The 15,934-nt window shown below is 39.8% G+C and overlaps 1 protein-coding gene across 2 annotated transcripts; it reads left to right on the top strand.

Annotated features, from left to right (window-relative positions):
- Window positions 1-2,044: 2,044 nt before the first annotated feature.
- On the top strand, window positions 2,045-15,513 carry sidt2 (SID1 transmembrane family, member 2). 2 transcript variants are annotated; one of them, XM_088301013.1, is made up of 26 exons: window positions 2,045-2,825; window positions 2,886-3,007; window positions 3,295-3,459; window positions 4,000-4,045; window positions 4,434-4,535; window positions 4,952-5,035; window positions 5,676-5,841; window positions 6,006-6,099; window positions 6,283-6,338; window positions 6,457-6,483; window positions 7,966-8,004; window positions 8,088-8,165; window positions 8,347-8,465; window positions 9,724-9,797; window positions 9,884-9,950; window positions 10,030-10,103; window positions 10,192-10,315; window positions 11,195-11,312; window positions 12,662-12,798; window positions 12,873-12,981; window positions 13,611-13,687; window positions 14,062-14,108; window positions 14,196-14,301; window positions 14,377-14,487; window positions 14,727-14,840; window positions 14,921-15,513. In XM_088301013.1, exons 1-26 carry the CDS (start codon window positions 2,583-2,585, stop codon window positions 14,981-14,983), a joined length of 2,562 nt encoding a protein of 853 aa, XP_088157139.1. In that variant the 5' UTR covers window positions 2,045-2,582; the 3' UTR covers window positions 14,984-15,513. The 2 variants fall into 2 exon arrangements, with proteins under 2 accessions (XP_088157139.1, XP_088157140.1); XM_088301014.1 differs by lacking the exon at window positions 6,457-6,483.
- Window positions 15,514-15,934: the final 421 nt, after the last annotated feature.

Here is a 15,934-nt window from a genome sequence, read left to right on the forward strand (position 1 = left end):
AAATATTCAGTCTTCAATTCAAATATCCAGTCTTCAATTCAAATATTCAGTCTTCAATTCAAATATTCAGTTTCTAGTGGCACAAATATCAGCCCATAGGATCATGCGCGGACTGTGTCCTGAGAATTTTATTTATTCTACTGAATAAACGTATTTGCGTTTCAGTTTCGGTCAAGAGAAACAATAACTAAGTACAGCGAGTCGTGAAAAGGCTGACCAGTGTCAAAGCAGCTAACACAGCCATGGGATGCAGAATTGGTGCCCTAATTGTCTCATTAAAAGTTGAGTATCACGGCTATTTCCGATTTGTCGTTGACATGTCCAAAATAAACATTACTAGTAGAACCCAGTACATTCGGACAGCTAAAAAAACAATCTATAAAAAAAAAAATTGCAGGTCGTACCCAGCCTACTATCTGAAGACCACTGGGATGGGCTCCAGCACGCCTGCGACATTCGTGAGGATAAGTGGCTCAAATAATTGTTGGATGGATGAATGAAATTAATATTACTATAGGTACTACTGCTACTTTTACTACTACTACTACTACTACTACTACAACTACTACTACTACTACTACTACTACTACTACTACTGCATGCTGCTGCTGCTACTACTACGACTACTACACATAAAATTAGGTTGTGGGCCAGATCTGGCCCCCGGGCCTTGAGTTTGACACTTGTGATCTATATCATCACTAATAAGTTTGAGTAAATTACTAAGTGTATTTTATGATTTTTGCTGAACTAAACCAGTCTTCAGTTCTTAACCAATTATGGCGGTAAAAACTGTTTTCCCCCCTTCGACTAGAGAGTCACAGCTAAGCAGAATGCCAAAGATGCTTGAACATACTGTATAGGCTTCTTTAGTCGCTATCCATTAATCTTTTTTTACGTTGTATATTACTTTACTCTTGAAACCCAGAATCCTCTTCTCACAATGTAATAAGGAAAGAATTTCAAATTACTCTACATTTTGATAGTTTATCAAACACATGGGTTTAATTGGGATTACTATATATGTTTAACTGTGACATAAAATTGTCTTATCTCTGTCAAGAAATATTGAATGAATGCACAGTATATATACTGTTTCTTAATTGTTTAACACTCATTGGAGACAATGCCCAACTCTGTGTTTGTATTATATCAACATGAAAGCACAGCAGCAACATTGCGTTGGCTGGACCTTCACAACATGCCTTTGCTTGCAACTCATCTTTTTTTAAAAAATCATTATTTTATTATTATTGACAAAATATATACAACACAACAATCAGGAAATCCAATTATATATACATATATATATATATATATATATATATATATATATATATATATATATATATATATATATATATTAAATAAAATTACAATAGTAATAATAAAAAAATAAATAAAAATAATTCACTTTTCAAAACAGGGATAAACCTGAGCTATTCTTTAAAACATTTCTGAATGTAGAGAAATTCTTCATCTACTTTTTTATTTGTTATTTCATCAAGAAACATAAAATATTCGTCTACCTCAAACAAAAAATATTTAAATAAAGGAGTAGGAATCAAGAAATGTACATTTATGGATGGGTAACTTTCCTAACAAAATATCTAAATGAACAATAATACACATTTTTTCCTTTAGATTCGGATTGAGATAATTTGTTTTCCATTCAACACAATCCTGTAATTTGTTTTGCACAATATATAGGTCCCCAAATCTTTTCAAAATGCAGTACTAATGGGCAATCAAAAAACTGCTGACAACTCGCTATCATCCAAAATATAGGACGATGACGTCACGATGACGCGATACACAAGCCCCATTGGTTTGCTCTTGTAAATGATAAACACATGTAAAACGAAAGTAATAATTTTTGGACATCCATTAGTTAATTCATCTTTTACTGTACTGTACGTACTGTATATCATATTTGTTTCACAACCGAGTGCTTTGAATAGAGATTAAGAGTACAGGTTGTGTTGCGCAATAGACTGCTTTTGATAATGATGACGAAATTAAGGTTGTGTCCTGGTGAGGGCGCTATTGAGGTCTAACGTTTATTTTCCCCACATAAAAAAACACGCTAAATCACCCCGACAGAAACACTTAGATGAATCCACGGCGACTCCACACACCTGGACGCATCGCGCGGACATTAAAAGCTTGGAGCTGAGCAACAGTTTTACTCAAACGATGTCTGCGGACTCAACTTCAAGATCCAAACATGGAGCTGCTTGCTAGCCAACTATGCTATGAGTAGCACAACAATTTAGCTGCCTGTCAGGATTAATTTGTTTTGCGGTGGGACTACAGACTTAATGTTGCGCTGCTGCAGTCTCAGAATTTGTGACTTTACAGTGGGCAAGCTGGAGTGTGTCTCGGTTTTCTTTGGTAGGAGGGGCGGCTAAAAAGCGGACGTAAGTGTCCCGATGCTAGCAGTTGTTATTTTGGGTCAAGACTGGACCTGATAGTTTTGACAGTCAGCCTGTTTAATTCGAGTCATTTGAATGGGGCGGAGTGGCACAGTTCATTTCGCCATTTAATAACTCAACCGGTGTCCGTTCACTGTTTCGAGGACTATGTTGAGAGACAAAATGCTGTTCGGGAGTCACTGGAAGTCGCGGTATAAAAACACATTTGGAGCTGCTGCTGGTGTCCAGCTGTGGTTTTGTGTGGCCCTGTTGGCTTGCGGCAGCGACGCTCTTGGGGACACCAAAAATGTGATCGAGAAAGATGGCGAGTTTGATGTCACCTATAACGACACAGTAACGAGTGAAAATCAGACTATTTATGCCTTCAATCACACCGTCTCCAGGACCAAGGTAGGAGAGAGATTATATATATAATTTGTGAGTGTGTATTTATTGTGCTTCATGTCACAGACGGAAGGAGTTCGTGTATCCGTGGACCTGTTGTCGCAGAACCTCAAGAGTACGATCCTGTTTGTGGTGCGACAGAAGCAAGCTGTGCTGTCCTTTCAGGTGCCCCTCATCCTCAGAGGCCTGTGAGTGAGGGACCTCCGGTGAAGAGTGTCCATAATTCCCGTCTTTCTCTTTACAATCACACAAATGTATAACCAAAACGAGTAATTAAAAGTTGGCTCTCACATTGGAATGGGATCTCGTGCACCGTTTGTAATCTCGAAACATTATTAGTCAGGACTATCGTAAACCGAAGACTCCCTGAATTCGGTTTTGATGCAAAGAAATGCGAATACATTTGAGTGGCCATTATAGAAACATATTGTGTAGGAATTTTCATATGCATACTTTATATCTGTGCATTCTCCAGGTACCAGAGGAAGTACCCATACAATCATTTAGGCCGCACATTATGTCAGCCTCCAACACGTGCTGCATCAGAGACGCAGTACTTTTTTGTGGACGTGTCTACACTTTCCAGCCAGGCTACAAACTACCAGCTTAGGGTCAGCCGCGTTGAAAGCTTCACATTGCAGTAAGTGACACTTTTGTTTTTATGAGAATTGCAGGTGGCCATTTTCGATATTGTCCCGTCTCCACGAAACCGTATGGTTTGGTTCAGTACTGTTCCACTTTCTTTGAAGTACCTCTTGCAGCAGGGTGAGTCACACACTGCTGTCCCTTGGGTGGTCAATGAGAATTTGTCACTTTTGCGTTGAAATGTATTGTATTGAACAAAATGGAATACGTTGTTTTGGCAGTAAGAGGATTCACACCATTGATGCTGTCCCAGAGCTATGATGTCACACTGTTGTTTGCATGTATTACATGACACAGCAACACACCAGTGTGTAGACCCACTTGGAAGAAAATCCATGATAATGTGTATAAATTCGAGAAACCGTTCATTGTAGCATGGATATTCTATTGTCTTATACAACATAACATTTGTAAAAATTGTGCCCCACATACTGGGTTAATTGTGAATTATCAAACTGTACTGCTTGGTGGAAACATGGCATGATGTCTGAACTGCCCATGTATTTTTCCTGATTTAATTTCGCTTGGATTCCAGGACAGAAACGAAATTCAGCTTCACTGCATCTCCCTCCCAACCTCAGGTATACACGTCTCTGTTTCGAATTACCTGAAAAGAGAAATAGTGGAAAAAAAGTGCGGTTTCAGCAAGAGGATGCGGGAAGATTTAATGTTACACAATAATAGGAAGTTGTGCTTGTTCAGACATGTGCAAAAAACAAGCTGATGTTGTGTAGTAGTCCCCGAGTTGCATTTTTCACAAAGTGATGATTTACGATGTCGAGCACATGCCAAGTAGTAACCGAATGTTGCTGATATTCTGTATTATTGTATTTTAATGAAGTAGACTGTACATAAATCTGTGAAGTTGCTATAGCAAATAAATGGTGAATCTAATCGTTGAGGGCACAATATTGCATCCCCAATAAAAGAAAAACATCCCTTTCCCTAATTGCTTATCTCCTCTCTCAGTACTTCAAGTATGTATTTCCTGACGGGGTGGACACTGTGATTGTGAAGGTCAGCTCCGACATGAACTTTCCCTGCTCCGTTATGTCCATCCAGGACATCCAGGTACACTTTCTCTTTCTCTTGTGTGTTCCTTAAGAGCCCGAAGCATGCAGTAAGACTACATTGACAAAAATATTTTACTTAAGGCGTCAATGAATTCTGTTCTTGATTTAACAGCCTTTTCGAGGGTAACTCATTTACACCCAGTTATGACTTTCTTTACTTGGAGATGCAGAAATCAAAACTGAAAGCGATATAGATGGACTGCCTCATGTGATTCTGTGCAGGCGGCGTTTCTCTAATTCATGATAGCGGGCTGAGTCCAAACTAAAATGGCCCTTCTAAAATAACCAAAAGCATGTCACATGCCCAACATGCATAAGTTGTTAATATGTCTGATACAGATATTCATAATTGTTTGTTTGCTCCTCGCGCCAATCATCCGATTGATGCTGTCTTGTTCTCATTTCTGTTTTCAGTGCCCCGTCTATGACCTCGATAATAATGTGGCCTTCATTGGGATGTATCAGACCATGACGAAAAAAGGTGCCATCACAGTACAGGTAGTCCTCGAGTTTTATCTGCACAATTCAGAATAAGGTTGCACAAATCTTTGACTTTGGAAACATTGGAAACGTTCCATGCGAATTGAGAATTAAACAGCAATTTTCAAATTGAAGGTTTGGTTGTTAATTGGGAACATAAAGATAGTTGGGGAAAATGTATTTGAACATCGCCCGACTAATCATATGTCATGTAAGTAAAGTGGTCCATTGACATTCCGGCGCCAAAATTGGCAGTCGCGGCAAGCTCTCTAAATGCAGCTGCTTGAGTGATGTGGAAAATAAATGAAACCATTTAGGTACTGTGATAGTGTAGCATGTGGGCTACAAGAACAATATTTTGCTCGTTGGACAAAACTAAATGTTCAACTTTAGCTTGAATGTGATATCGTTCTATTTAATTTCTCTCGATCCCTCGTTAAAAAATTGTGAAAGTTTTCAATTTGGAATGGAAATATTCCAAAGTGAAAACATTTACCGTCTTCCCATGGAAAGCTGTCGGAAACCTTCTGGAAATGTACTAGAAAATGTCTACCCCCTTTGCCACCCTAAACAAAAGCATACAGTATGAGAAGTATTTTGACAGAACCTAGCGCTAGTATGTGCATCAATCTTGCGCCTCTGTCCCTCCGTTATCCAGAGAAAAGATTTCCCCAGCAATAGTTTTTATGTGGTGGTAGTGGTCAAAACGGAGGACGAGGCCTGTGGCGGTCCACTGCGCTTCTACCCGCTGCGCCCAGATGAGCTGATCGACGCTGGTAACCGCAGCAAAACCCTTGACGTTGTGGTCTCACTTGCTATAAAATGTAAGCGTACAAAAGTGACTTTTTAGTCTAAAAATGTGTCCTGCTGAGTGATTTCACATTTCGTCCAATGTGTTGAGTAAACTTTACATTTTGCACATCACATACGCACAACAAAATGAAACATTGGCATGTAATGACAATGCACCTGTGTCCACTTTTGACAGCGGAGGTGTATGTGATGGGCATGCTGTTATGTCTGGGTATTTTCCTCTCCTTCTACGTTGTCACTCTGCTGGTGGCCTGTCTGGAGAAGAAGCGGTAAGATTTTGACGTCATCTCGCAAAGGAAAAACAATAATTGCCAATGGCTAAGCGAATTGAGACATTCATGGTGTTACTTTGCTTTTTACTTTGCCATGTGTTGCAAAAGCCAAATTACGCAGGTCCAAGCACTGGACTGGTGTAACCAATTTGAGTCTCCCTTCCTCTTTGTTTTGTGCAGAGCCAAGAGAAGAGAGCTCTTTCACAATATTGACGACACATCACCTGCTGAGACAGGTAAATTAGCTCTTAACGGACCAGCCTATTAAGGGTTCACGTCAAGGGGTTGGCAGTATATAATTAACTCTACCATCTGTCTTTTATTCTCTTTTCTGTCTGCTCACGCATGGTTTAGCTTCTCTGCTGGGAAAAAATGGAGATGGTATAAACACACAGTTGCTTCTGTCAATTTACATGTTCTTGTTCTTGAGAATGTGGATTATTTCAAGACTATATCATATATATTATCACTCTTAGCTATGCACAAAGTATCACTTTTTGTTTGCTCCAGAAAATCAGTAACATAATCAATAATATTGTACAAATGCATTGTATGAATGTACAGTAGAATGTTTTTTTTTTTTCCCTCACATCTGTGTTCCCCTTTCTTCCTGAATATGTTGCGACGTCAACTCATATCTTCTACTATCAGCTGCAGTATCTTTGGTCATCCTGAGCTATCTAGATGCAAGGTGTGCGTTATTGTTTTTGCTGGGAATGGCGAAACAAGTCCTCAAATAATTCAACCTTCCTGCTCCCAAAATATTTATAATTGCTTCTAGACTCCACAATATAGTGACACAGCTCCCCTATTCTACTAGGCAGGACTTTTGCCTGTATTGTTGCTTCTCGTCTCACTTCTAAGTAGTTAATTGGGACCATAACAGCAAATAGGTGATTTTTTTCCTGTGAATAACAAAGTGTAGGTTTTAAAAAAAAAAAAATGAACACATCAAATTTTATTTATGTAGAACTTCTCATACATAAAAATGCAAATACTGTGTTTTCGCAAACATATTATTCACCACCGTATTAGAAAAACGCTGTCTCAGTTACTGTTGCCATTTCTATATTTAACTCATGCATAAGACTCACCGTATTATTTGGCGCAGTAAAACATACGTTAGATTAAAGCATATGCTAGAATGCACACACGCTAAAATGTATGCTAGCATGCAGGCTAGCGTTTGTTTTTATTTTAAAAGGCAACGGGAGCAAATCTGAGTTTGGTTGTACTTTTATTGAAGTATTGAACACCCAAGGTTCCCTCCGTCCATTGTCAGAGTCAGTCACTGTGCCGTGGGGCTCCTCAGAAATGATGCCGGTTTTGCGAAAATTGTGTGACGCACCCGGAACAATTTCCTAGTCTTAGTAAAGCTGTGTTAGCCATTGTCATCCATCGCTTGCGCTCTACTCGCAACTTCACTTTGCACTCCTTTGTTTACACTGGCGTCCATGGGTTGGAATGATGGAAAGGTCTGAGTTCATTTTTTGCATGCTACAGTATACTGGTACCTACGGGGGGATTTACCTTTCACGTGCAACCTCGCCCCTTTAACGTCCGCATGCTGTCCTGAGTCACTTCAACATTTCCTGTATATTAGCAGCGTGTCGCCAGGAATTGATCCCACTCGTTCAAATTGAGTGCTCAACGAAGTCGCACAACCTTTACAGATTTTAGAACTATGTGCACGCATAAGGAATTATAAAGCACCCTGTCCATTTTGGAAAAAATGTAAGCCTTTTAAGTGTGCCGAATGATTATGAAAATATGGTAGGTGATTTATGAATTGCAAAGCTGAACAGCAACACTGTCGTCTTACGACGAACATTGTTTTCACTGAGTGTGTGTCAACATCTACAGGCAAGATTACAGCTTCACCAAATGAATATGGCTCCCTCGGTGAGTTTTACCATATCTTCTCTAGTTTTTTTGTTTTTTTTTGTGTTGCGCTTGAATTGAGTCACTGTGTGACCATCCAACAGACAGCACAATCAGTTCAGAAGCAGTCACTGAGAGCGCCCCCTCACTGGATAGTGCCGCTTCAGCTGACAACTACATGGGTATGGACAATATTGTTACCAAACCTCATCATTGCAATCTTCTTGACGTGTTTTCAAGCTGCAAGGTGCCTGAGAAGATTTTAAAATAAGCGATTTATTTGCAAACCGCCTTGGCGTGAATCTTGAATACATTGTCAGTCCATCATCTTTGGAAATTAAAATCCTTTTTCCTGACCATCAGAGCGGTCCGGGTGGAAAAATGTTGGAAGAGGCAGACAGGAGTCGTTGAGCTCCATAGAGGAAGATGACTATGACACACTGGATGACATCAACTCGGACAAAAACATTGTTCGCACCAAGGTAAGCCTGGTCTTACGAAATTAAGAACATTTCTGAATGTAGCAAGTTGGGAAATTACAACAATTCTTTGCATTAGCTTCAATCAGTAACCCAATGTGGTTCTGGTCATGAAGTTTTTTTTTTTTTTTTTTTGTCAGACCCATGAACTCGATTAAAGTAATTTTTTATAGATACAGAAAAATTGCCAATGAGGAACGGATGGGCATTTGAGAAAATTTCCTTCAGTATGTGCTTGTGTACATGCATGTGATTTCCCATTTAAAAAAAAAAAAAAAAAAAAAAAAAAAAAAAAATTACACTATACCAAAGAAAAATGTCATAAAGTATGACGATGTATGTGTATAATGATGATGATGATGATGATTTCATTAATTTATTTACTTACTTAGTTTAAAATCTGGGTTTAACTGAACATAAAGCTGATATAATCACTGGGGTCCATTACTTATTATTATTATTATTACACGCACGTTTTTTTATTGTACCTTCTGCTGTCTGTTGGAATAGAATTTATGTTGCTGGTATGGCATAAATAACTCAGCAAAGATATTTACAAATTGTACTTCATAAATAGTTTTTGGACAAATAAAATCAAATGGCATAATTTCCTGTGGCACCCTGAATGATCTCTCGCGACACACTAATGTGTCCCAGCACTCTGGTTTGGAATCAGATGTGGTTTGGCAGGTTGATACATCGTCTGTACGATTTCATGATTGTAAATAGTCTCCAATCTCAGTGAATTAACATTCCTAAACTATTTTGAAATGTTCTATTTTTGAGGGAAATTTGATTTATCAATTTAATTTGAAAAAAATAACCCATCGAATAATCCGTTGTTAAAATAATAATTCATGAGCAGCTCTAAAATTGACAAATGCGCACGTGATCCATGTGATTGTTGTTGGCAGCATGAAACCCTGTTTAGAAACCATCTAGTTGAAAGTGACGTGTCGGCACGTATACGAATGCGTGATGCCACCAAAACTGGTTCAATGCCTTCTTTGGACACGGAAATATTCTGCCTATTCAAGACGAGCGAATCAACGCTGGCTCCATCTTTACAACATCAGATGCGCCAATTTGCCGTGAAGGCACCGCAAAAGAGTCCATCCTTAATGTGGAATTGACTTGATGATACAGCAAATTATTCAGGATGGAAATTTTAGTTTTAATGTCATGGAATATTGCTTCTGCTTCTTACTCTTATTGAAGGGCTTCTCATAATCGTGTTTCTGTTTGCTATGCTGATTGACAGAAATATCTTTGTGTGTCTGACCTGTCGCGCAAAGACAAAAGGGTCCTCAGCAAGAAATATCAAATCTACTTCTGGTGAGAATATAAGACATACTGTTATTTCTGTCCTAATGCCAAAATTGAGATACATCATGTGTCATGACTGTGCTCCCTCCCGTCAGGAATATTGCCACCATCGCCGTGTTCTACGCCTTGCCGGTCATCCAGCTGGTCATTACCTATCAAACGGTACACGTATGGGAAATAAATAATTTAAAGCCAATATGCATATCCAATTAATGTAGACTGTAAATCTTTCTTTGATCAGGTTGTCAATGTGACGGGGAACCAGGATATCTGCTACTACAACTTTATGTGTGCTCACCCACTCGGGGCTCTCAGGTTTGTACCCGCTCAAACAAACTATGACTTGACTTCAGCGTTTCCATGAGCATCGTGACGACTGACACTCAACCTCTTCACTATGCAGCGCATTCAACAACATCCTCAGCAACCTTGGCTATGTGATGCTGGGCCTCCTCTTTCTCCTCATCGTCCTGAAGAGAGAACTTGTCCACAAACGAGCCCTGGCCTGTAATGAAGTCAGTGCTCTGGTAAGTACAGGTGGCTTCGCTGTGGACATAAACATGCCGCGGGCAGAACGGCAAAAGCTTTCTTGATGTTAATTTTCAGTATTGGCGCAGACGGTGAAAGCGTGGCCTCCTCATCCTTCTGACTTTTAGATTTGAAACACAATGTGTCAAAAAGTTCCCACAGGGTCAACATACTTTTTGATCCTTTAATTAATGTCAACACTTCCTTTTTCCACTTCCTTACTGATGTGTTGGCGCAATAGCAATCCTTCTTGGTAAGAGAGGAACCGCAGATTCAGACATTCGGTTTATGTGCTTGGTTGAGAAACCAGTGGTCCGAGGCTACCATCCATGTGATTATGAAAGAAGGCCTCTAAAACAGAATCCCACCAAGAAACGCTGCTACGGTTGCCACCGGTTAGCAGGTCCTGCTCGTGGTCAGGACTGGGTGCGAAGGGATGATGGCCTTCCCCTCGTGCTGGGCGATATGGAAACAGGCTTCTGTCATGTTATAGGCCGTATTATGCCACGATATTAGGCATTGCCATTTTAATGGTAAACCGTGGTTTTAAAAGGCAGTGTTTCAGTAACCACTAATACTGAATGGCATAGGTCTAAACAGGGCAGCCGGCAGATGCCTCTTTGAAGTTAATTACCTCCAATTAACTTTTTTTCCCCTCCTTCCCGGAAAGCAGAGACGGGAAGGGTGAGCTGTTGCACACAGCGGAAAGTTATTGATTAATGTGCACTGCCCTAGATAATTGGTGTCAACGGGTACTGGTTAGCCCCAAGGACAACATGAGTATCCTGTCTGTTCTAAAAATAGCTCACCTGTGATGTTTGTTGATCTGTGTCCAGGAAGTAAAGGTTCACATTATTGTCCTTGCTCCCTTCTTCCAGGAATGTGGCATCCCAAAGCACTTTGGTCTCTTTTACGCCATGGGCACCGCTCTCATGATGGAAGGCCTACTAAGCGCCTGCTACCACGTTTGCCCCAACTACACCAACTTCCAGTTTGGTAACATTCACCACACTGCATACACTAATCTCTTCTTCACCTGATACGCCTCCTGGATGTGAAGTACAGTTAATCCCAGAATGATTCATATCCGGGAAAAAGTTTGACTTGAAGTGATTTATTATTATTTTTAACTTGGCTCTGTACCAAATCAGGAGTCTTAATCCTGTTCCTCAAGGTTCCGGTGTCCTGCCTGTTTTCCATCTCTCCCCGTTGCAACACACCTGATTCAAAACAGATGGAAAACAGGCAGGACACCGGCCCTGGAGGAAGAGGATTGCGAAACCCTGCTCTAAACTCTCCATATAGGAGTGAACTTGGGTGTGTGGGTATGTGCCCTGCATGGACTGGCGCAGTCCTCTTTTTCGCTCAATGTCATCTTAGATAGACAGCAGCTCATTCTTGACCCTCATAAGGACAAGCAAAATGAATGCCTAAATGTTAACTGTAGCCATGTAAATATGCATTCAAGCCCCGATTTGATTTTCAGTCCAGATTCGAATCTGATTGTGATCTTCTTTTTTTTTTTTTTAATGAAATTGACTAATTTTATACCGAAAGTATATTTATTGTTTGACATTTGTCCTTGTTACAAACAGTAACTTATTACTCTTCAGGAAAAAAATGAAAAAAAATTATATTTTTCTTTTGTGATAAAAATGTCAATATCAATTCTATATTTTTTACACCGATGTGTATTTTCAGCAGTTTAAACCGATTTTGAATTGGTTTTCAAAGAATCTTTAGATCGCTAGTGAGCAAATAATTTTTTTCATTTAGTTCTAAATAATATTCTGAGTTAAAAAGTCTCTACAAATTTACCAAATCCATTAGAATAGTTGAAAATCCTGTGTCCTTAAAAGCCTATTTTGAAATATTAACAGTACTGTATTTTATTTATTCTATTTATAAAAGTATTAATACTACACTAACCATCTTTTGGCACTTTTTTGAGGCACTTCAAACTTAAAGTGATCCATTGAACAAATAAATATGCAACTTAACTCAAAATTTGCCCGGGTAGGAATAATCTTGGTCTTAACTGTGTAATGTGTGTTCAACAAAATAGATCTACAAAACCAAAGATATTTCTGGGTCAATCTTAACGGCAATGAGTTTTTCCTTCATATCAGTTAACCACAAACATAGAATGTTCCCAGCCTCGTGCTGTTCTAGTGCAGATAATTCTCGTCACTATTGGTGTGTCTTGATGTTCTAAAAGTAAATTCAACTTCACAACTGTAGGGGGAGCTCAGGAGCTGATACAACTTTGCTATAACAAAGCAGCAAACCCGCTTCTATTGTACAGATGATGTATTTTGGGCTATCCGTCGTGGTGTTTTTTGCAGACACGTCCTTTATGTATATGATTGCTGGCCTGTGTATGCTGAAGCTGTATCAGAAGAGACACCCTGACATCAACGCCAGCGCTTACACCGCCTATGCCTGCCTGGCCGCAGTCATCTTCTTCTCCGTGCTCGGCGTGGTACGTGCACACGCGCTGACGACATGGTCGACATGCTGGCAACTATGAACTGGGGTGGTGGTATTTTTTTGCAGGTGTTTGGGAGAGGGAACACGGTGTTTTGGATCGTTTTCTCAGTCATCCACATTTTGGCCACGCTTCTTCTCAGCACACAGCTCTACTACATGGGCAGATGGCGGCTCGGTAAGGGTTTATATCAGGTGGACATTTGTGTTCAAGGGTCACATTTGATTTTTCAAATGGACAGAAGAGTGTGGTCATTCGGAGAAAACAAAAAGGTAAACTGTTTGGAAAGTAAGATTTCCGTTTTTAACAGCAAAAAAGGTAAATTGTGGAAAATAGTTTATTTTAATAATGGAAGTTAAAAGCGCATTGATAATCAAGTTGTCATGAAACCCTGTTTAATTTGAAATACTCTAAATCCTCTGAATTTCAGCCTCTCAACAGTAAATACTGTCGGAATTCAGTAGTCCTCCATTAAATGCCAATTTGCTTTTACGCCAGAAAAAAAATCAACATTTTTGCCCGTTTTCTGACATGTAACTGAATCATAATGAATTTAGTCCAATTTGAAATAATGTACTGTTTTTCAACCAAGGGAATTTTTCAAAAATAATTTTTTTGTTCGATTCATTGAGTAGTCAACAAAATAATCAACAGATTAATTGATAATTAAAATAATCTTTGGTTACATCCCTATCATGTTTATTTTACTAATGTTTTATATTATTTAAAATATTTTTTTAAATTAGGTAAATTAATTAATAAATATGTTGGACTCCAATTTCATATGTGAATATTTTGTGTTTCAGACTCTGGTGTTGTGCGCAGGATGGTTTATGTCGTCTACACTGATTGTATTCAACAGTGCACCGGCCCCACGTACATTGTGAGTTATGTCTGCGTGACAGGCTGTGTGTGGTTCACATACTCGCCTACAATTGCTTGACAAAGATGGCGGCCCCTTTGACGTCAAACACAAAATGTTCTGTGATGCCATTTGATATCCAATTTGTTCAGCTTTTCTTGTTTTTTATGATAGTCGTATGTGTGGACTTTGACTGACTTTTGCTCTAGTTCAGCTTTACACCCAGTCCTCTTTTAATGTCTGTTCAATCAGTTGCAAGTGTGTGTCTATGTCACCTGCGATTGTATTCCAATGAGAAAATCAGACTTTAGTTCTCTTGCATGAGTGAGCAAGGAAGATGTCATTCTTCAGAAGTCTGTTCAATCATATCATCCCTTGTGTGTGTGTGTTCTAAGGATCGCATGGTTCTGCTGGTGATGGGGAACATAGTCAACTGGTCCCTGTGAGTAAATTGGTGTGTGTGTGTGTGTGTGTACGTGGTGCAGTCCAAACAGGGAATGTAATCTGAGCAACATTGTTCCCTCTGCAGCGCTGCCTACGGCCTCATCGAACGGCCCAATGACTTTGCCTCCTACCTGCTGGCAATCGCCATCTGTAACCTTCTGCTCTACTTCGCCTTCTATATCATTATGAAGGTGCCGAACATGTGCACATGACACCCCGTAACTAAACCTGCACAGTTTATTGAACCTGTTCCGTTTGTGTTGCAGCTGCGCAGCGGTGAGAGAATCCAGTGTCTGGCACTTGTGTGTATTCTCTTCACGGCTGTGGTGTGGGGCTTTGCGCTCTATTTCTTCTTCCAGGGTCTCAGCACCTGGCAGGTTGGTCTCTTGTGGTGGAAAGTCATTGGTGGATTTATTCTATCATACAATTGAGCAAAAAAGTCAATTATTACATATTACTCGTACTCTGAATTGTCTTACTAGTGAGGACAAAAGATTATACTTTGAGGACCTTAAGATGGATCTTGAGGAATAAATGCTCGCACGGCTATCCATACTCATCTCACAACGGCGCCACATGTTCTTCATAACGCGGCATCACGTTTGTTTTGAAACAGAAAACACCGGCGGAATCACGTGAGCACAACCGCGACTGCATCCTGCTTTCATTTTTCGACGATCACGACATTTGGCACTTCCTCTCTTCCATCGCCATGTTCGGATCCTTCTTGGTAAGTCTCACCTTTTTGTGTTGGTCTCTACACAGAGAAAATGTTCTGACGTCCTGTCACCTCTCCTGTTCAAACTTCAGGTCTTGGTCACCATGGATGACGACCTCGACAATGTTCAGAGAGACAAAATCTACGTGTTTTAGATAGAACAGACCTGTGAAGCGCACTTCATTTGCCTTATTGTCCTTTTTGGTCCGTCCATGTCCAAAAGCAGAGCCAGTTGCCTTCCCAGCCGTCAGGGTGCTCGGCCCTATCAGGGGGGGGCACGGCCCTTTCAGCTGCTCAGGGTGGGGTAAGGTCGCCCCTCCCTCCAATCATCACATTCTCATCTCGCTGCCATCAATATTACTGTTGTACTTGACGTTTACCTTCTACATTTTCGGTGACATAGGCTACTTTGCTAAAACTAAAGCTGGAATCCATGTGATTATTTATTGTTCACAATGTATTGAAACTGTTATGACTGAAAATGAATGTTTATATGCTGTATGGGTATTTGTTAAATGTGTTTTTACAAATTGCAATGACAGTCAGTGTTGTGATCATTTGAGTCACAAAGAAACCAGCCAATGCAATTATATTGCCATGATTGTATCAGATCTGATGCAGAATTTTTTTTTTTGTGTGCCAGATATGGCGATCAGCAGTTAATGAATAAAGGTTCCTTGTCAGATCTTTCTGGTTGTTTCTTACAATGCAGAATATCAAGGGAAAGTCCATTTCAATGCACAAAGTGAAAAATGAAAATCCTTTGGTTCGATTTTGATGACCAGCACAAAGACTAAAAAAAAAAAAAAATCTAGTATTTCACAATATCAGAATATTTCATGTAAGCCAAAACAAAAGATCTTGTTGGGCCTCCCTTGAAGTGTGACATGTGATTAGCTTTTGTCAGTTCAAGTGTGCTCTTTTCAGGGTTTCTGTTGCCATACCTCTCTTAACACCTCGTAAATTTTCTATAGGGTTCAACTCAGTTGAACTTGCAGGCAGATCCATACTGTTAAAATCAGGTCTTGGTAGTTTTGTCTTTGTGAGCAGGGGCCAAATCCTGCTGGCGAATCAAATCAACATCACCAAAAACCTCTGCAGCAATG

The sequence above is a fragment of the Idiotropiscis lumnitzeri genome, chromosome 7, assembly GCF_059441095.1.
Source record: "Idiotropiscis lumnitzeri isolate Australia: NSW breed Sydney's pygmy pipehorse chromosome 7, RoL_Ilum_1.0, whole genome shotgun sequence".
NCBI lineage: Eukaryota > Metazoa > Chordata > Actinopteri > Syngnathiformes > Syngnathidae > Idiotropiscis > Idiotropiscis lumnitzeri.